At 64.6% G+C, this 20588-nt stretch overlaps 1 protein-coding gene across 1 annotated transcript in view; it reads right to left on the bottom strand.

Moving 5' to 3' along the window:
• The window catches only part of MUC5B (mucin 5B, oligomeric mucus/gel-forming), a 43207-nt gene extending 24578 nt beyond the window's left edge, over positions 1 to 18629 (bottom strand). Inside the window, exons 1-25 of the mRNA XM_056803556.1 lie at positions 18404 to 18629; positions 17812 to 17889; positions 17016 to 17081; positions 16570 to 16831; positions 15987 to 16101; positions 15531 to 15621; positions 14425 to 14531; positions 13305 to 13521; positions 11844 to 11969; positions 10995 to 11112; positions 10757 to 10895; positions 10299 to 10409; positions 9447 to 9516; positions 7735 to 7872; positions 7373 to 7537; positions 6982 to 7076; positions 6465 to 6591; positions 4946 to 5201; positions 3898 to 3950; positions 3528 to 3628; positions 2731 to 2882; positions 2206 to 2344; positions 2006 to 2119; positions 1332 to 1511; positions 751 to 990 (exon numbers count right to left, since the gene is read on the bottom strand). Of these exons, the coding sequence (XP_056659534.1) occupies positions 751 to 990; positions 1332 to 1511; positions 2006 to 2119; positions 2206 to 2344; positions 2731 to 2882; positions 3528 to 3628; positions 3898 to 3950; positions 4946 to 5201; positions 6465 to 6591; positions 6982 to 7076; positions 7373 to 7537; positions 7735 to 7872; positions 9447 to 9516; positions 10299 to 10409; positions 10757 to 10895; positions 10995 to 11112; positions 11844 to 11969; positions 13305 to 13521; positions 14425 to 14531; positions 15531 to 15621; positions 15987 to 16101; positions 16570 to 16831; positions 17016 to 17081; positions 17812 to 17889; positions 18404 to 18629 (3486 nt within the window). The remainder of the gene's footprint in view (positions 1 to 750; positions 991 to 1331; positions 1512 to 2005; positions 2120 to 2205; positions 2345 to 2730; positions 2883 to 3527; positions 3629 to 3897; positions 3951 to 4945; positions 5202 to 6464; positions 6592 to 6981; positions 7077 to 7372; positions 7538 to 7734; positions 7873 to 9446; positions 9517 to 10298; positions 10410 to 10756; positions 10896 to 10994; positions 11113 to 11843; positions 11970 to 13304; positions 13522 to 14424; positions 14532 to 15530; positions 15622 to 15986; positions 16102 to 16569; positions 16832 to 17015; positions 17082 to 17811; positions 17890 to 18403) is intronic.
• Between the last annotated feature and the right edge of the window lie 1959 nt (positions 18630 to 20588).

The following is a 20588-nucleotide window of genomic DNA, read 5'->3' as shown; positions in this document are numbered from 1 at the left end:
CCCCGGCCCGCGCCCGGCGGCAGACGCCCCCCAGGACAGAGCCTGGACCCCAGCCCGGAGGCCTCCCTGGCCAGCCCCTGCCCGTCAGCGCCCGGTCGGGGCTGTCTAGAGGACGCCCCCTGAGCCGCGCCCGGGCCCTGCGCACAACAGGCCCTTTGTTGGGGCGTCCCGAGGCGCGGCACAAGCTGTCCAACCAGGTCTGCCGGCCAAGACCCGAGAGAGGACCTTCAGGGCGGGGGCCCCGGAGCGGGCAGCAGCAGCAGACCTCGCCGAGAATCCCGAAGGGCCTATCTGTGGCCTTTGAGGAGCACGAGCCCTCCCCCTCCTCACGGGGCCCCACGACAGCCCTGGGCGGCTGGGGGCGCCTGGCCTATTGCCCCATTTTGCAGATGGGGCCACCGAAGGAGACTGCTGGGTGCGGGGGGCAGCTGGGAGGCTCTGGGATGGACCCTGGCCAAGTCACTTGACCCCCCTGCCCAGCCCTGACCCGGATGCCAAGGAGGAAGCTGCAGGGTTTAAAAGATGTTCCGCGCCTTCTCCTCCAGGCCAGGCTGCCTCGGCCGCAGCTCGGGGGGCTGCACGAGCCATGGCGGGGACCAGAGCAGACGGGGCAGGTTGGTGAGTCGCTCGGCTTGGCTGCCGATGGCACAAGGGGCGTTTAGGGGGCAGAGGGAGCCCCGCGAGGCTGGGGAAGGCGGGGTGGCCAGGAGGCCGAGGAGCCCGGGGCTGCCCGGCATCCCCTCGCGGTACCTGAGAGTGGCAGGCAGCAAAGACGTCGCTGTTGATGAGGCTGCACTGCTTCTGGGCCCAGGCCTTGCGGTAAGGGTTGGCGGTGCAGGGGTCCCTGGGGGAGGCGGCATCCGGGCACGACGGGGAGATCTTCCAGCTGTTGCCAAACTCCTGCACGTCGCCCACCACCGAGAGGCTCCTGGTGGTGAAGTCGTTGACGCTGTTGCCGTCGTAGTTCCCGCAGAGCCCACAGACCTTCCCCTGCGCACAGAAATGGGGGAGGGGGGCGATGGGGCACCCTGGGCGACGCCAGAAAAGCCGCACCCGCTGGAGGGGCCCCTTGGGGGGACGACAGGACACCGGCGGGCCCCGGGCCGCGGGGGGGCAGGCTGTCCCCTCGCCGCCGGGATTGGGACCCGGGAGAGCCCCCGAGCCCAGGGCCTGGGCAGGCAGCGAGGCTGGCGGGGCCCCCACTTAACCCAGGAGGAACCCGAGGCTGGGGGCTCTCGCCTGCCTTGCTCACAACAGCCCGCGAGATCCAGAGCGCAAGGTTTACAGAGGGGGAAGCGGAGGCCCAGAGGGCGGGTCGCGGCCGGCCTGACCTTGTGGCGCGGCTGCAGCTTGATGAAGATGCTGGTTTTGCGGTCCCACATCAGGACCAGGCCTGCCAGCGTCTCCAGGACCAGGTAGATGCCTCTCGAGTGGAGCTTGTACGGGACCTCCTCGCCCAGCGCTCTCTCCACCACCTTCACCACACCCTCGTTGAATATCAGCTCGGTTCCCTGGAGAGGGAGGCAGGCGGGGGGCACCCGGGTCGGTGCCAGCTGCTGGCTCCCTGCCCAGGGGCGCTGTGCCCCCCGGAGTCTTGTAGGGGCCGGGGCCGGGGCAGGCCGGCTCCTCGGGGCCAGACTCGGCCGGAATGGGAGCCTGGCAAGCAGCTATGGGAGATGGAGTCGCCCCCGGGCCAGTGGGGGCAGGGGCAGGGCAAACGGGCCAACTGAGGCCAAAGCTCAGGAAGGAAGTGAGGAGGGTCCCTCGAAACAGAGGGATGTCAGGGCACACACAGGGTGCCCAGGATGGGGTGCCAGGGGCAAGAGTGCCAGTCAGAGACCAGCAGCCCTTGGAAGAGTCTGAGAATGCGCCAGCCCTCCCGGCACCCAGAACTGCCCCGAGGAGGAATGATGGGGCCCTCTGGGAAGACTCCAGGGTGCCATAGAGGGATGCCCGTTGGAGCAGGGTGGGCCCCCCTTGGGGGAGCCGGGGCCCCTCGGCTCACCCCGAGGAACACTTTGATGGCCTTGGAGCAGGTGACGCCTGTGGTGCCGCACGGGATGTTCTCGGTGATCACACGGAAGGAGCCGTTGGTGCCGGGGCTCCCACCGCAGTAGTCCTGGACAGAGAGGAGAGGAGAGGGCTCGTGAGGCTTGAGCGCTGCAGAGGGCTGTGAGGGCGGGAGGGAGAGGACGGGCTCCCCACCTGGGCCAGGCTGTACTCGCAGTTCCCCTCGAAGGCATAGCGCTCGCCATCGAAGGTGATGAAGTGCCCGTCTCCGTACACAGAGCATGTGCCCAGGCACAGGGCTTGGGTACACTCCCACCTCCGATTTCTGCAGGTGCTGCGGGCGAGAGTTTGGCAAAAGAACAGCGGATTCCTCCCAGCATGCCCATCCTTGGAGCCTGGCTTTTGACACCCTCAAGTGCTCCCTTGTGCCGTTCTTCAGAGCCCAGCACAAGTCTCAGCCTCTTCCTCCAGGAGACCTCCCCAACTGCTGCTGCTCCTGCATTCCCTTCCCTGCCCCTTATGGCTGCTAGGCAGTGGGCTCCCCAGAGAGGCTAAGACCTGGGTTCGAGTCCTGACTTGGACACTAGCTGTGCAACCCTGTCTGGACTCAGTCTTGTGTCCAAAGTGAAGAAGTCAGAGCCCATGGCCTCTCGGCTTCCTTCCTGCCCACCCACGACCCCGTGGGCTCCCTCCAGCCCGATTCTCCCCACGGCCGCCTACCAGTTGTTGCAGTCCACTCGGATGGTCTCCCCTGACTGGTAGGAGGCCTCATTGTGAACACAGGGGCAGTCTTCTGCCTTCACGCAGCGGTCGTGCCCATCCTTCACCAGACCGTTGGGGCAGACGCAGCCGGGCACACACTGGGTGTTGTACTGTTCAAACAGGATTGTGGCTGGATGGCGGGGCCATGGCATTTCCCTGCCACCCTTTGACAGGCCCTGCGGGCCGTGAACCCTGACTCACACCTCCCACCTCCCTCCTCTGTCCCCGAGGCGCAGGATCCCAGGGATTTGGAGGCAACCTGCAGCGTGGGGCTGCCACGCTGGTGACTGAAGCAGCCTAGCCCACCCCTAGGATCCATTTAGCCAGGGCCACAAGGACCCACTTGACTATCCCAAGCAAGGGGAGTCTCGCCCTCTGGGCACTTGGGAGGGCTGGGGATCCCCAGGGGAGGCCAAGGGCACCCCTCTTGGGCTCTTAGACTGAGAGCCTCCAGCTTCTCGTAGACCAAACCAGGGGCTTCTGGATGGTGTGTGACTGGCCAGGGGGGATGGTCTTCAGTGGCCCAAGCCCATCCTCAGCCCCCTAGAAGTTCCAGGGCCAGGAGCCTCATCACCTCCATCCGTGAGAGGGGAGCCCCTCAGGGACGGCCCCCACAAGGGAGGCTCTGCCTTCCACAGCAGCCTCTGAGCCCTCAGGAGCTCCTCTAGGCATGAAGCCCCCATAGAGGAGCACCAGGCCTCCTGGCTGCCTCCAACACGGGACCCACCACGGACCAAGCAGGCTGCCGCACTCACACAGGCCACGTCCAGGGTGTCACAACTTTTCTGGCAAGCGGCCCCCGGGGTCCCTGCCGAGGCGTTGCTGCAGTCCAGGTAGATCATGGGAGCCCTGCACACTGGGGAGGGGGCAGGAGGAAGAGGATGGGGTCAGGTGGGCCCTCGAGGCTCCGCTTGCTCGCCCCCCACCTGGGCACGACCACAGCTGGACGTGGCCTGTCTTACGGGGGGAGGGCCTTCCTGAACCACAGTGCATGGGCAGCCCAGGCCCAGGCAGCGGCCTCTCTCTTTGGTATCTTCTCCCAGGACCCCTCTGGTCGGCTCTGGCCAGAGCAGCTTGGGGCAGTAGGAGGGGGCGGGGGGCAAGAAGGGGGCAAGAAGCTGGTACCTGGGCTGTCATCTGTGGCTCCGAAGCAGCTCAGCTTCCCGCCGGAGCAAGAACTAGGAGCAAGAGGCTGGGTCGGTGGCCCTGTGGCTGCAGGCGTCTCTGAGAGCTCACCCCGAACCCCGCGGCCCTCGCTCTCCCTTGCCATTGAGGCCACCCGCCGCTGCTCTCTTGGACCGGCATCCCCGACTCTGCTGCGTCCCGGGCCCGGGGCTCTCTGGCAATTTCCACCTTCCCTGAGCCTCACGCGTGCCCGGCTCGGTCCCCGACTCCCTTGGCCCCCTGCCTCGGGACCTCCCCTCCGCGTCCAGCCTCCACTCCATGCCAAGTGGCCTTCCTGAAGCCCAGGCCTCCCCGCACCCATCTCCTTCAGTGGGCCCGGGGGCTCCCCTCGGAGCCAGGCTAAGGTTGGGAATCCTCTGCTTGGCTTCTGACTCACCTTCCCAGCCCTGCGCTACGGGCCCTCCCTTCCTGCCCGGGGAGGTCAGCCGAGAGAGCCTTCCTCCTCGTCCTCCGCAGGACGGGTCCTCTCTCACGCCCGAGACTTTGTACCAGCGCCCCCCCCCCACTTCTCCAGAATCCTGGGGTTCCTTCCAAACTCTGATGAAGCACCATTTGGTGCATGCAGTTTTCTGACCCTCCCTCAGGATGCCCATGTGTGTACGAGTGTGTGCGTGTGAGTGTGTGCGTGTGTGAGTGCGTGTGTGCGTGGGTGGGTGTGTGCATATGTGAGTGTATGCGTGTGTGTGCATGTACATGGGTATGAGTGCGTGTGTGAGTGTGTGTGAGTGCGTGTGCGAGTGCGGTTATGGGGGCTCCCCACTTGTGGCTGCCCTGGCAGCTGCCTGCAGAGGGGCCTCCCCCAGCAGCGTCAGGCCCGCACGCGCTACAGAGAAGCCACAGGAAGGGTGGAGGAGCCCCGAGCTGGGAGTCAGAGCCCAGATCCTGCCTCTTACACTGCCCTCAGCACCCCCAGCTGTAAAATGGGGCGACGCCCTGGCCAGCGGCCGGGTGGCCTCCTCCCTCCGCCGGGCCCGGCGAGCCTTCTCACCACACGACGCCGTTCTCCTGGACGGTTTCCCCCAGCGCCACCAGGCTGCCCTTAAAGTAGCAGGGGCACTGGGCGGCCGGCACGCAGCGGCCCTCCTCGCTGAGGTACGTGTCCCCGGGGCAGACGCAGCCGTCCAGGGGGCTGAAGCGGACGCTGCAGGTGACGTCGGGCTCACTCAGGGACCGGCACGTGCGCTGGCACGACTCCACCACGTAGCTGTAGCTCAGGGAGCTTGGACAGCTGTCCATGTACTTGGCTGAAGGGGGAGGGAGACACGGGGACCTGAGAACGGGGCTGGATGGGGGTCTGAGGGCCCTGCTCCACCCCCTGCGAGGGGCCCCTGGGGGCTCTGCTCTATTTCAGGGGGGGCTCTGCTCTATTTCAGGGGGGCTCTGCTCTATTTCAGGGGGGCTCTACTCTATTTCAGAGGGGGCTCTGCTCTATTTCAGGGGGGCTCTGCTCTATTCAGGGGGGCTCTGCTCTATTCAGGGGGGCTCTGCTCTATTTCAGGGGGGCTCTGCTCTATTTCAGGGGGGGCTCTGCTCTATTTCAGGGGGGGCTCTGCTCTATTTCGGGGGGGCTCTGCTCTATTTCAGGGGGGCTCTGCTCTATTCAGGGAGGCTCTGCTCTATTTCGGGGGGCTCTGCTCTATTTCAGGGGGGCTCTGCTCTATTTCAGGGGGGGCTCTGCTCTATTTCAGGGGGGCTCTGCTCTATTTCGGGGGGGCTCTGCTCTATTTCAGGGGGGCTCTGCTCTATTTCAGAGGGGCCTCTGCTCTATTTCGGGGGGGGGCTCTGCTCTATTTTGGGGGGCTCTGCTCTATTTCAGGGGGGCTCTGCTCCACCCCCTGCGAGGGGCCCCTGGGGGGCTCTGCTCTATGGGGGGGGCTCTGCTCCACTCCCTGCCTGCCTGTCCCTCCATCTCTGCCCACAAACAAGCCCAGCCCAGTGACCCTGGGAGGGAGGGAAGGCTGTTGCTATTAGCCCTTTTTAAAAAAGATGAGTCAGTGGGAGGCAGGGCTAAGAGTTTGGGGTTTAAAGGTGGATGTCCCGGGTTCCAGTGCTGGCTTTCCAGCTTATGGGAATCCTGAGCCAGTCACCTGCCTCTCTGTTCTCAGTTTCCCTGTTGGTAAGGGACAAGTTTGGGCTGGTGCCCTTTTAGAATGCTTCGAGCACTGAATGTTAGAATTCTGGAAGGACCCCAGAAGGGAAGGGACTGCCCCAAGGTCACTCAGCAAGTGGGGGCAAAGGCCAGACTGGGGTCTCCTGACTCCCCAAAAGCAGAAGTCCGAGCAGACAGCCCCCTGTCTGGGGCTCACGGCAACCTCAGCCGCCAGGCCCAGGGCCCTCATTCGCTGCCGCACCGGAGGCTGCTGGGCACCCTGAAGGATTCAGGAGGGCCTGAGTTCAAGGCGCGACTCTGGCCTCACCTCGCCTTGCAGCCTCTCAGCCTGGGCTCTCGTGCCTCCTGGGGCCATTCTGAGACTCACAAGGGGCAGGCACGATGTGGCTCCACTTACTGCAGACTCTGGCCCTCCAGCCGCTCAGCACCACTCCCCGGGCGGCGCAGGCTCGCACGTAGGAAGAGAGCGCCGCACACAGACAGTCCTCGCTCTTCTCACAGTTGCACGTGTCGAACATGCAGTTCTGGGGAGCAGAAAAGCGCCTCAGTGGCCCGCGGAGCCTTGGGGGGTGGGTAAAACTTGGCCCTGTCAGCCAGGGAGGTCCCTGCGGGGATCCCGGCCCCAATGGCCACCCCGTCCTCCCTGGGCCAGATCTCCTTCCTGCCTGCCTTCCTACCCTGGAGGGGGCAGGTGGGGGTCCAGGGGCTGGGCCTGATCACCCCCAAACACCCACAGTGGTCGGTGGAGAGGAGGGCTTGGCCCGAGGGCCCTGGGAGCTCCCTGAGGGGGGGAGAGGCTCGTCTTTAGGCCCTGATCCCCCAGAGGCCTCCCCAGGCTCCGCTGCAGCCTTTTGGCTTCTGGGACAGGGCCTGAGCCTTTCCTTGAGAGCAGCCTCGGGCCAGGCTGGACCTACCTTGTAGTAGGGAGCAGGGCTCACGATGGAGTGGCATTGGGAGAAGGTGCCATTGGGGTCCGTCAGCAGGGAGCACCAGTGCTGGGCATAGTTTTCTGGGGAGGCGGGAGGAGGAGATGACTTTATTTCCCTTCAGGGTGAGGCCACTCTGTGGGTGCCAGGATGCAGGGGGGACCCACAGCCACAGCTCCTCGGGGCCCAGGGCCTCATTCCCCAAAGCCTCGGCCCCCCAGCGGCCCTCCTGGCGCTGAGCCTCCCCGGCCTCCCCAGCTGACCCCACTTCCCTGGTCCCTTCTCCCCAGGAGAGCCCTGATGCCCCCCCGGCCCCCTCCCTGCCTGCCCAGGCTCTCCCCGGAGCACCCTCTGAGGGCACCCCACAGGGCCCGGGTACCATTCTCAACGCTGAGTGAGCACGGGTTCTCAAAGCTGTTCTTGACGTTGGCACAGTCAGCCTGGGTCTTCCAGGTGTTGGCGAAGGCTGCTCCCGTCCCTTCCACCACCCCGCTGATGGCCGTGAAGTCATCCGCCTGGTTCTGGTTGAAGTTTCCACACAGGCCTGGGGGACAGCACGGGGGGCTCAGAAGAGACGCCACCTCTGGGCGCCCCTACAGGAGCCCGTCTGAAGAGAGGCCGCAGAGGGCATCCGTGCCCACATAGGGGGTGGGGGCAGCTCGGACCGGGCGACAGGCCGGCACGGCCGATGGACCCACCCCAGGCCGCGCCCTCCCCCTGGCCGGGGGCAGCAGGTCTCACCGCACATCTGGCCCCGGAAGGAGGGATCCAGCTGCACAGACACCTGCATGATGGGCACCAGCTGGATCTGCAGAAGCAGGCCGAAGGCCGCGTGGACCAGGACGAAGTAGGTGGAGGGCTGGAATACGGTGATGTTGGCTGCAGCGGACACAGGAGGGGCCGGGCAGGTCAGCGGGCTGCCCGCAGCCTTGCTGGGCCCTCAGCCTTTCCCCAGTCTTGGGGTGACCCGAGGGACGCCCTCGCTCCTCCCTGGTGACCCGGCAGTCTGAGTGCGCCAAAGAGGAGGGCGAAGAGGCGGTGAGCAGGGACGTGGGGCCCAGCCTGGTCGCGGCTACAGCCCCAGAGGCTGCTCTCGCTCTGCCTGCCCAAGAACCCGGCCCTCGGGGATGTTGGACTCCCTCATCTGCCCCCACAGAGCCATCAGGGACCCTGGGGCCAGGAGGATGGGGGGCTGCCATCAGGGACCCCGGGGCCAGGAGGATGGGGGGCTGCCATCAGGGACCCCGGGGCCAGGAGGATGGGGGGCTGCCATCAGGGACCCCGGGGGCAGGAGGATGGGGGGCTGCCATCAGGGACCCCGGGGGCAGGAGGATGGGGGGCTGCCATCAGGGACCCCGGGGCCAGGAGGATGGGGGGCTGCCATCAGGGACCCCGGGGCCAGGAGGATGGGGGGCTGCCATCAGGGACCCCGGGGCCAGGAGGATGGGGGGGCTGCCATCAGGGACCCCGGGGCCAGGAGGATGGGGGGCTGCCATCAGGGACCCCGGGGGCAGGAGGATGGGGGGCTGCCATCAGGGACCCCGGGGGCAGGAGGATGGGGGGCTGCCATCAGGGACCCCGGGGGCAGGAGGATGGGGGGCTGCCATCAGGGACCCCAGGGGCAGGAGGATGGGGGGCTGCCATCAGGGACCCCGGGGGCAGGAGGATGGGGGGATGCCATCAGGGACCCTGGGGCCAGGAGGATGGGGGGCTGCCATCAGGGACCCCGGGGGCAGGAGGATGGGGGGCTGCTGGGGGCTGCCATCAGGGACCCCGGGGGCAGGAGGATGGGGGGCCATCAGGGACCCCGGGGGCAGGAGGATGGGGGGCTGCCATCAGGGACCCCGGGGGCAGGAGGATGGGGGGCTGCCATCAGGGACCCCGGGGCCAGGAGGATGGGGGGCTGCCATCAGGGACCCCGGGGCCAGGAGGATGGGGGGCTGCCATCAGGGACCCCGGGGGCAGAGCCCAAGGATCCCAACCCAGGTCTGCTGACTGGGTCAGCCGAGCCCTCCACGGCCCCACAGAAGCACAGCCTGAGATCGGTGGCCTCCCGATCTGGCCGTGAAATGGGTGCGCTCATGCCGGCGGGCAGCTCAAGGCCTGGGGCGGGGTCAGGAGTCCCCTCTAGCTCTGAGCGGGCCCCAGATGGACGATGGAGCCCTGGCCAGTCAGGAAGCCCCGCTGGCCGCTCCTTCTCTCAGCTCGAGGGAGAACCAGGATGCCGATGCCAAGATGTGTGCCCGTCGGCCCTGGAGCAGCTTGACCCAAGGCCAAGTGTAAAGAACCTCCTTGAAGTAGTGGCCATGACCCCACTGGACACAGCTGTGGGCCAAGTCATGGCAACGTCCCACCAGGCAGGAGGGGTCAATGGTGAGGGTGGCACATTCTGCCTCAGGGGCTGGCAGCCACACTCCCTGCAGACCCGGGCTTCCGGGCACAGGGGCACCTACCTGCCGAGATGGGCAGCTGGGAGTAGATGGAGTTCACAAACACGGCTCCGTTGGACTGGACTCGAATGACCTGGTGGAAGACAAGGCCCCGGCCCGGTCACCTCCAGGGTCTCTGCACCCCAGAGAGGCGTCCGAGGCGCCCCACGGCCCCTCCAGGGGTGGCAGCTCATTCCGCTGGCATGTGGCGCTCTCTCCTGAAGTGGCTCCGGAGCCAGAAGGGTCCTCTGGGCACCTCTTTCCTCCCCTCTGCCCCCCAGAACTCCTGGGTCTTCCCTCCAGGGCCAAATAGAACAAGGGGAGCCCCTTCTCTGCAGCATAGCATTTTCCAGGCTTGATCCCAGAGCCTTCCCACCTTCGTCCTTCCATATCTTTCCTAGGACAGGCACCAAGGCCCTTCCCCGGCACTCAACACTCCTGCTTGTACCCCAGAGGGGCCTGGCCAGAGAGCAAGAGGGGGCGACGTGCCCTCAGGCAGCCTCAGGATGGTGGGTGACAAGGGGATCCACCTCCCCTGTGGTCAGGTCCAAGAGAGAAGGGAGGCCGTCTAGAGCTGGGGGGCTGAGAGGGAGCCCCCCAAACACCAAGAAGGTGCCAGGCAGAGAAGGCCCTCCTCCAGGCCCCAAAGGGAGACAGAGGGAGCAGAGGGACTGGCTTCTGTCACTCACTCCCATGCGATTGCCTTGGGGCCTCAGTTTCTCCCTTTGTAAAATAAGACAGTTGGCCTGGATGAGCCGAAGGGCACTGGCCCCAGCCTCTGTCCTGATGCCCTAAGGGCCAGCGCTGCCCTGCGGGGGGCGGATGGTTCTGTTGCCATTGCCCACAGGAGGCCCTGGCTCCTCAGTGCCCACTTACCGTCTCGCCCCCGTGCAGGTTCAGGGTCACTGACTTGAGGCAGTTCTCGTTGTCCGTCAGGCCACACTTGCGCAGCTCCCCCAGGATGGTGAAGGCAGCATCCGCACATTTCTGAGGGGGAAGAATTCCAAAGCGGCATCACTTGTGAGTGTGGCAGAGAGTCAGTGTGTGCCAGTGTGTGTCTGTGCCAGCCTCATCCCCAGAGCCCCAGCACCCCGGCTCCTCCTAGGTGGGCCGGGGGCCCCAAGGGCGCATCCTGAGCATTGGCTGCCCTGGAAGGGGAGGAAGTGTCCTCTGAGACCACATTGGGCAGAGGAGGTCACTGACGCTCAGTGAGGCCACACAACTTCCACGTGGACCCCTCAATGATGCCACAAAGTGGGGGCCTGGTCTCCTTCCCTGCCCGGCTCACCCCCTCCGACCTCATGAGCCTCCCCACTTCTCGTGCCCCCGGTTACCTTGGACAAGACATAGCTGCAGTCCCCGTGGATGTTGTAACGCTTCTGGTCGAAGGTGGTGATGTGGGAGCCACCATCCACTGAGCACATACCTGGGCACGGGAGTTCCTCGCAGTGCCAGAGGCCGGAAAGGCAGGTGCTGGAGGGAACCCAGAGAAGACAGGCAGGTGAGGGGTCAGAGTGGGGACACTTTGCAGGAGGAGCCGCTGGGGCAGCTGGGGTGGCAGAGGGCAGTTACCAAGTGCGGCAGGGCGTGGAGAAGGAGCCTCCGGGCTTGTAGGACTGGCCCTTGTGGGTGCAGTGACACTGGCTCAGGGGCACACAGCCCTGGCCCTCGATGTCATCCAGGACGGTCCCTACAGAGACAGGCAGCACAGGTCTGGAGTCAGGGATGGGGCACGGCAGGGTGGCTACTGTGCCACCTCTGAGCTGGCACTCGCAGGGCTGGGAGCATCCCGGGCTGAGCTGGCCAAGGGGGAGCTCCAGGAGCCACCCCCAAAGGCAGTAAAACAAGTCTGAAGAGGATGCTGGGAGAGCCTCATCCCCTCGTTCTTGGGGCAGCAGCCTCTCTGTGGAAGATGGGGCCTGGGACACAGGGCCCAGCTAGGTGACCAGAGCCAAGGCCAGGCTCCCAGCCCTGGGGAGCCCTCCACCACGTCCCCAAGGGGAGGGAAAGCTCCCACTGGTCCAGGCAGTCCACCTGGCTTTGGGGCAGCTCTCCTTGCTGGGCGAATCTTCCCGGGATCACCCCCGGCTCCTAATTCTTCCCACTGGGGCAATGTAGAGGAAGGCTACCCCCTCCACCATGGGATGGCTCTTGCTAGAAAATGGGGCTGAGGCCATGGTGCCTACCTGGCACACACTTAAGAGGGGCCCTTTGGCTACTGACCTCTAATTCTCTGGGTCATTCGTGTTCCCCAGGCCCCCTCCTACCCATTGCCTCTGCCATGGCAGCCTCAGTAATGCCATGTGTTGAGGTAGGAGGATGCCAGAGTGCTCTGTGCCAATGCTGGGGGCATTTGTGACTGCTGTGGGCCCCAGGCAGGCCTGGGGAGTGAGGGATGGCTTCATGACAGGGGAAACTTGCCTGGGGGGCAGAAGCAGCCGTCCACACAGTGGTCCTCGCAGAGCTGGGACTGCTCGGGGTTGGAGCAGCTATCCACACAAGGGGAGCCGCACTCATGATATTGCATGTTGGAAGGGCATGTCTTGCCTGGAATGGGGAAACCAAGGCACAAGCTTGCTTCATGGAAAGCCTATATGACTGAGAGTCTGGACCCTGGTTCTTCTATTTACCCACCTTGTGGCCTTGGCCAAGCCCCATCTCCCTCAAAGCCTCAGCTTCCTCATCTCTAAAATGAGGACATTAAAGACTGCCTGCCTTTTGATCCAGCCATAGCACTGCTGGGCTTGTACCCCAAAGAGATAATAAGGAAAAAGACTTGTACAAAAATATTCATAGCTGCGCTCTTTGTGGTGCCAAAAATTGGAAAATGAGGGGCTGCCCTTCGATTGGGGAATGGCTGAACAAACTGTGGTATATGTTGGTGATGGAATACTCTTGTGCTAAAAGGAATAATGAACTGGAGGGATTCCATGTGAACTGGGGCGACCTCCAGATCTGATACAGAGTGGAAGGAGCAGAACCAGGACTACATTGTACACAGAGGCTGATACATTGTAGCACAATTGAATGTAACTTCTTCTCTACTAGCAGCAGTGCAATGACCCAGGACAATCCCGAGGGACTTATGAGAAAGAACTGTGGGAGCAGAAAAGCAGAAGAAAACAACTGCTTGATCACATCGGTTGATGGGGATAAGATTGGGGACGCAGACTCTAAACAATCACCCTAGTGCAATTATTATCAATAATATAGAAATGGGTAACAACACATGTAAAACCCAGTGGAATTGCATGTTGGCTACAGGAGGGGGATGCAGGGAAGGAGAGAGAGAACATGAATCACGTAACCACCTAAAATATTTTAATTAATTAAATAAAAATCCCCCCAAAGTAAATAAATAAAATGGGGCCATTGAATGCCTTCTGAGGGGCCCTGACCATTCTGGCTCCATGATCCTATGGCCTAGAAATTAAATGACAAGTGTCTAGACCTGGCATTCAAGGCCCACCACAATCTGGTGCCTCCTCCCTACCTTTCCTCCTTCCCTTTTATTATTCCTTCCTCCCTTCCCTCTGTAGCCATGGGCACCCTCACTCCTCCTGCCTCAACACCTACCCACAGACACTCCTCAAAGGCCAGAATGGTCTCCCTCTGCATCTTTGCTTCACAGCCTATAAAGCCCACCTCCTCCGGGAAGCCTTCCCTGCAGCCTTTCCCTTTGCCCTCAGACCTCCCATAGCCCCCGGCATGGTGTATGGATTCCTCTAATGTGTGTAGCTCTAAACCTAGCTGGACTGCCAGCTCCCCAAGGGCCTCCCCTGGCACCTCACTCCAGGGGCCAGACACAAAAGGTACCTAATAAACATTTGTTTGAAAAGTCCCAGGGGCTGAGGAAAGGGCGGCTTTGCACCCAGCACTCACCGCACAGGTTCTGGCTCCGCCAGTTGAGGGGCTGCCCGCCTGCATGGGCGCACTGCCGTGAGTACTCCGAGAAGGTGGCACAAAGGCAGGAGGACTGGTTAGCTTCTTGGCATCCACAGAGGTCCTGCATACAGGCCTCCACGTAGGGCCTGGGATCCACCAGCTGGTGGCACCCCGCGAAGGCCGGGCCGTTCAGGACGCTCAGGCAGCTGCTCTCCTGGAGGACATGCCCAGCAGGGTCAGTGACCCAGCCTCGGTGGCCAGTGCCATCTCACAGAGGAGGAGACTGAGGAAGGGGCTTCATGTTCACTGCCAGCAACCGAACCGGGACTAGACCCAGAGCTTCCCCAGCCCCAGCCCAACCCACACCGGGATGACCCGCAGACACCTCTGAATCTGTTTCTCCTCTGTGAGGCAAGAGGACCAGAAGTGGGTTCGAAAGATGAGGCCAAGGCCCTCCTCACGGGAAACCCCGCCGTCCCGTGGCCTCCAGGCTCCCTCCAGGACCCTTCTTGAGCTGTCTTTGCAGAGCCCAGGCAGGGGCAGGGCAGGTTCTATCCCCTGACTGTGCCACCCCATCCCTGAAGCCTTCCTCCGGGTTCTTCCCACCTCTGCCCCCCACCCAGGGCTCCCACATGGAGCCCTTTCTAGGCTCTTCCCACCAGCCACCTGGGGGCTTCCATCTTCCAAGCCCATGAAGAAATCCTCCCTCCCTCCATGCCTGCACCATTCAGCCATCCAAGTATCCATCCATCGCCTACTGCATCTAACCATTGAACCATCCATCCACCCAGTGGCCATTTGCTGGTTTTCCACCCCACGTATGGCCTTGTGATGACTGCTGAAGGGGAAGCAAAGGTAATGTTGGCACAGGTGACCCCTCGGAGACAGGCCAGTTCAACAGGGGCTGTTGGCCCAGGGCTGGTGTGAGCAGGGCCCCTGCCAAGCTCCGGCGAGCCCATGGAGGGGATCGTGCTGGGCGTTAGGTCGGCCCGGGCTAGGGAGGATTCCCAGCTAGAGCAGACGAGGGAGGGAGAGCACTCCAGGCCGCTGGAGGCCGGGGAGGACGTCGCACCGCAGGCCTTGTGGGCCTGACCCCACGTGCAGGTTGGCTCCTCACCTCGTCTGTGCAGTTGCTCGTCGGCGAGGACGTGGCGTCCTCACACTGTTCGTTGGGTCCATCTAACTTCTGCAGGTTCCCAAACTGCCAAGTGGTCAGCCTGACATCTAGGAGAGACACAACCCTGCCAGGCTTCTGGGGGCCTCGGGGGGGGGACGCCTGGCACACGAGGGAGGGCACGTGCTGGGCAAGGGGCATTCCCCAAGCCACTGGGAGGGCGTCCAGGCAGGAAGCCCCAGCCCTTTCCTGCCCACGGCTTCCTCTGAGCCTCCCCATAAGCCTGGGCAAGGGGCATTGCTCCCATTGCCCAGTACTGTAAGTGAAGGCCAGAAAGGGAAGGGGAGGGGGCTTGCCCAAGACCACCCAGGAAACGCTGGGCGCCATTTAAACCCAACCCCATTAACCCTTTTGTGTGGCATCTGCCCTGAGAGTGACCGGAGGCCTGGGCATCGCGGCGGCCAGTATGAGGTCCTCCTTACTGCCCCCCGCCGGCCCCCAGGGCCACTAGGCCTGAGGAGGGGCCCCTGCCCATGGGTGCATCAGACTCCAACTCTGACACCCTGCGGTCCGGTCCTCTAGGGTGGGCTGGGGGGATTCCTGGGGTCCCAAGTGCCCTGGGGCCCAGACGTGATGTCAGAGCTGGCCCTGGGCTGGGGGCTCCCAACTCCACCCTCAGGAGGCCTCCCCTCCCCGAGCCTCAGTTTCCACTTCTGGGAAGTGGGCGTCCGGACTGTGAAGGGGCCGGCCCAGGGGTCTGCGTCAGGCTAACTGGAGCTGCCCGGCTCAGTCTGGGCCCCCATCTGTAAAACGAGGTGGGTGCTGCGGCCCCTCCGGCTCGGACCCCTCAGGAAGCCCAGACAAGCGGGGGGGCCAGGCCCGATGCAGGGAGGGGAGCCCCCACTTTGCCCGCCGGAGGATGGGGCTCAGCAAGGCGCAGGAGCAGGCTGGGAAGGGGCCTGGGCAGATTCTGCTTCCCGCTCTGCCGGGGGCTGCTTTCTTGTCCCTTCCCCGAGGGCCCGACGGCCAGGCCCTCCTGGGCCCCCACCACTAGTGACCGGAACTGAGGCCTGGTCCAAGGCCTGGCCGCGGTTCTGGCTGTCACTCACTGTTGGAGTAGAACTCGTTGTACGTCGAGAGGCCGTTGAAGTCCCCGCAGAGCCCACACGTCCTGTTGGCGTATTTCGCATCCAGTTCCAGCTGAGGAGAAAGCCCAGGTAGAGGGGTCAGGCCGGAGGAGACCCCATCATTTGTGTCGGGGGGCCGGCAGCGCTTGGCGAGAGGTTTGGGGCTGGGGAGGAGCCTGCCTGGGCAGCGGAGGGACGAGGGGGATCCCCCTAGAACAGCATCCGGTGCCCCTGGGAGCGGGGTGCCCCCTCCTCAGTCCGGCTCTTTAGGGACCTCTGCCCCTTGGCAGGAATTTCCCCAGGGCAGTGCCAAGGTGCCAAGGGCTCTGGTGGGCAAACAAGATCGGCGCCTGGCCAGGGCTCCTGATAGGGCCAGGCTGTGGGGAGAGGGTGCCCGCCTTCATCCCCCGATGCCAGGCTCCCCGAGGAGCCCCTCACCAGGGCGCCGTCGTCCCCGTTCCACAGGAGGGTCAGGACGGTCCTCACGGTGACCCGCACGTAGCCGCTGCTCGTCTCCACGGTGACCCCCGAGCGGCTGTAGGGCAGCGGCTCCCTGCGAGAGCGAGAGCCGTCGGCCACGGGAGGGACCCACCCAGGGACTGCCCGGCCTGACCTCAGGCCTCCCGAGCCAGGAGGGGCAGCCCCTCCCCGGCTTAGAGGTGGGGGACTTGGGGAAGCCCTCGAGTCGGGGCTCCGTCGCCGGGCACGGCAGCAGCAAGGGCTTGCAGGGCCCAGAGCCCTGGTGTGGGGGGGCGCAAGAACCACCCCACTTTACAGCTAAGGAAAGTGGGGCGGGCAGGAGGTCAGGGACTCGCCGGGGCCACGCAGCTAGGGAGCGTCCAAGGCTAGCGAGACCTCCAGCCCCGGGCGGCCCCGTCCAGCTTCCAGGGGCCTCCCGGGTCCTGGGGGTGGAGACGCTCGCCCGGGCTCAGAGGAGCTGGGTGCGAATGCCAGGCCCCGCCTTGCTCCCTTCGGGCCCGGGCAGTTTCCTGGCCTCTTGGGCGGCCCAGGAAGGGCTCACCGGAGCCCGTTGATCAGGATGGCGCCGGGGGACACCTCCACGACCGTCCCCTCCGTCCGGACGACGATGCGGCCGATGGTGGGCGTCTCCCCGAGCAGGGCGCGCCGAAGCTGGACGTTGAAGTCCTCGTAGGCGGCGCGGCAGTGCGCGGCCAGGACGTAATTGCAGAGGCCGGGGAAGCGGAAGACGGCGCCGTCGAAGGTCTTGAAGTGGAAGCGGCCCCACGTGCTGCACACGCGGCCGCTGTGGGGAGGGTTCCAGGCTGCGGGCAGAGGGGAGGGCATGAGCCCCGCGGGCACAGAGCCGGCCTCCCCCGGCCCCCAGCCAGGAGGGCCTCAGGAGGAGCCCCCCCCTTCCCCGCCAGCCTCAGGAGGAGACCCCCCTGCCCAGCGGCCTTGGGTCCCGCCTCGCATCCCAGATGAGGGGTGCCAGCCGGGGAGACTCACCCTGCGCGATAGGGGCCACGGTGCCCGGGGGGATGAGGGTCACCCGCTGGGAGGTCATGGCGTGGCCTGGGGGGAGAAGAGAGCCCCATGGTCGGGCTGCCCCAGGGGAGCTCTTGATACATGGGGGGGCCCAGGCTACCCCGAGGTCCCTCCAGCCCCCCCCCCAGCTCTCTCAGCCTGGCTCTTGTTTGACGCCCCCAGGACATGCACAGAAGTGGGGGGCGGCCCGGGGAGGAGGGGAGGAGGCTGGGGGGGCCTTGGGCACTGCCCTGCACAGACCCTCCAGGCCGGTGTCTCTTCCGCTCCCTGGTGCCAAGGGCCGGCCTGGCATGACTCCTGGAGCTGTGGGGTGCCCATGCTGCGGCCGAGTCCTCTTTGCCCCTTGTGGGGGCACCACAAGGGCTGGCACCGTGCCTTGGGCCGAGGGACCCTCTGTGCCCGCCCCGGACCTGCTTCCCCACATCCTCCCCCGCCCGGCGCTGCCTGGGCCTGGACTTTCCTGGCCCGTCGGGGCAGAGGCCTTTGGCCTTCCTTGGGTCCCCCCCCCGGCCCAGGGTGCCAAGGCAGCTGGGTGGTTCAGTGCTTAGAGCACTGGGCTGGGCGGCCAGAAGACGAGCGCGGATCGTGCCTCAGGGACGTCCCAGCCCTCGACCCCTCCTTGCCTCCGTCCCTGAGTGCGCCTCCCTGGCACCCAGTGGGTGCTCTCCTGGTCCCTCTTCCCTCCCCCTCTGGCACGCCGGTCGGGGCTCCAGAGTCACTGGGGAATGGAGGCAGCCTCCAAAGGGGTCGCCCTCACCATAGTCGTCCGGCTGCGAGCTGGCGGCCACGTAGTCCGGCGGAGCCGTCCACGCCTCCAGGGGAGGCTCCTGGGTTCCTGCGGAGGCATTGGGGGAATCGTGAGGCCCACTGGGTGGCCCGCAGTGGGCAGCCTGAGCTCGGAGCGAGGCCCTGGGGGCCGAGAACCAGGACCCAGCTCAGGGCTCAACAATGCCAGATTCCAAGAGCAGGGAAGGGAGGGCTGCTGGCAGGGGATGCGGAATGAGCCGACCTTGTGGGCAGGGAAGGGCATACCAGGCAGAGAGCATGGCCTGGGCAAAGGGGCCGAGGTGGGAGGTGATGGAAGAGCCAGTGAACTGAGTGGTCTGGGAAGCAGTGAGAAGAGGGGAGCCCTAGCAGGAGCCCCAGGAAAGTGAGGATGGAGCCAGGGGGCTGGATGGGGCCAGGATATGGGCAGCCAGGAAGTGTTGAGGCCTGGGCAAGGCTCGAGGCCAGATGCCCTGCCTCAGGGGTGGAGGGGGGCTCGAGGGCAGCCCCTGAGCAGCAGTGAGGAGCTGGGGCCGATGGGAGAGATTTGGACACACCAGGAGGCCTGGGTCCAGGATTCCTACCTCTGCCCTCCCGATGCCCCCGGACCCTCCTCAGGCAAACTGGGCAGCCTGGCAGAGCACCCCAGATTGGGGCAGGGCTGCGCTCCCTCTGCAGAGGCCTCTGTCCCATGGAGGACAGGCCTGGCATGCAGAAGCCCGGCCCGGGTGCAATGCCTTCTGGGAAGCGGCCGGGCTGTACCGAGAGGGGCACGGCCGGCCCAGGTCCCTGGGGATCCGCCTGTTCCATCTGACCGCGGGGGACGGGGCTGAGTGGGGGCCTGGGGGGGGCTTGGAGCCCAGAGCTGGAAGCCGGGCTCATGCCAGGCAGCTCTTTCCTGGTAGCCTGGAGGCTGAGAGTGGCCAAAGGACCCCTGGGCTGACCACTGCCCTCTGCCCTTGGCAGCTCGTCTCCTCTGACAGGAATCTCCAGCCTCAGCTGGAGCCCAGCTTAGGGCTGGGGGGCATCCTGAGGCGGGGCTGGGGGCTGGGGGCATCCCTAGCCCTCCCACCCCCAGGGCCAAGACTCCAAATCCTCTTCCAGAATGCATGAGCTAGGAGACCCTGGGCCAGTCCTGTGACCTCTCTGACTCAATTCATGGTCCTCACAGCTCCTTCCTTCTGGGGCTGCTGGGCCTTTAGGAGGAGCAGGAGTCATGGCTATGGGCCCGCTACGGAGCAGTGGAAGCTGTGGCGGGGGCCGGGGGCCTTCTCGGGATCTGTGGAGCTGCTGGGACACCTTCCATTGTGGCCATAAGGAAGTGATGGCGGCACTTGGATGCCAAGGCTCAGGGACAGCCCGAGCCCTCAGGCCCAGGGGAATTTGTGTGCCCAGGGCCCCTGGCTCCAGCTCCTGGCAGTGCCACATTTGGCAGGAGTGCCAGCCCCCGGGTGCCTGGCAGGTTGCCAGCCTGGTGGCAGGTTGCCAAAGGCTGGACAGCTCTGGAATTGCCTGGGAATTTTCCCAGCCCCTGCACCCTAGTGGCCACTGCGTCACCTCTGCCCTAGGGCCTTTGTGCTTTCCAGGGGTACAGGTGACCCCTCTCTCCCCAGCCTCCCTTCTGTCCAGGAACACCACTCCTGCGCTGAACCTCAGTGCTCCCCTCTGTAAAATGGGGACAACAAATCTGGTAACATCTCTCTTTCAGAGGGGTGGGGAGGAACCCCACCGGGAACCCCAAAGCAGGAGACTAGAGGGAGAGAAGCAGCTGCCACTGTCTTTGTTACTGCTGCTCCCTCCTGGGGGGGTGCTGGGAGGGAGGGAGACAGATGGACAGAGACAGGGGGGAGAGAGAGACAGAGAAAGAGGGAGAGAGAAAAAGAGAGCCGGAGCCAGACAGAGATGGAGAGGAGAGAGGAAAGAAGGGAGAGACAGAGAGAGACAGAGACAGAGAGAGGGAGAGAGAGACAGAGAAAGAGGGAGAGAGAAAAAGAGAGCCGGAGCCAGACAGAGATGGAGAGGAGAGAGGAAAGAAGGGAGAGACAGAGACAGAGAGAGACAGAGAGAGGGAGAGAGAGACAGAGAGAGAGGGAGAGAGAAAAAGAGAGCCGGAGCCAGACAGAGATGGAGAGGAGAGAGGAAAGAAGGGAGAGACAGAGAGAGACAGAGACAGAGACAGAGAGAGGGAGAGAGAGACAGAGAGAGAGGGAGAGAGAAAAGGAGAGCCGGAGCCAGACAGAGATGGAGAGGAGAGAGGAAAGAAGGGGGAGATCCCCTTGCCCATTTCTAGCTGATCAGATTCCAGCCCACCTGGGTTGGATACTGAGGCTCCCCGCCTGGCGCTTGCTGCTCTCCTCTAGCCCATTCTCCCTCTCAGCTAGCCTCATCCCAGGATTCCCTGCTCCAAGAGGAAGAAAAGACTTCCCTGGCCTGGAGTGCCCAAGGGGAGGAGAGCCCCTGCCTCCAGAAGGCTGAGCCTGGACCATCCCCTATTTATTTGATTCTGGAGTGTCTTGGGCAGGAGGGACCCCAGAGAGCCTAGAGCCCGCCCCCTCCCACTTTCCTGAGAGGGAGACTGAGGATCCAAGGAGGGAAAGGGCTTTTCCAGGCTGGGGGGGGGGGGGACCAGCCCCAGGAAGCTCTGATGGCAAAGCCCTTTGGACCAGCTCCAGAGAAGGCCACGAATGAGGGGACACACAGCATCCTGAGGGGCAGCCGAGTGGGGGGACTCTCCTTGGATTTCTTTCAAATGTCTCCCAGCCTGTTCGG

Source organism: Monodelphis domestica, chromosome 6 (genome assembly GCF_027887165.1).
Source record: "Monodelphis domestica isolate mMonDom1 chromosome 6, mMonDom1.pri, whole genome shotgun sequence".
In the NCBI taxonomy this organism is placed as follows: domain Eukaryota; kingdom Metazoa; phylum Chordata; class Mammalia; order Didelphimorphia; family Didelphidae; genus Monodelphis; species Monodelphis domestica.
This window is presented reverse-complemented; position numbering and strand designations above follow the sequence as displayed.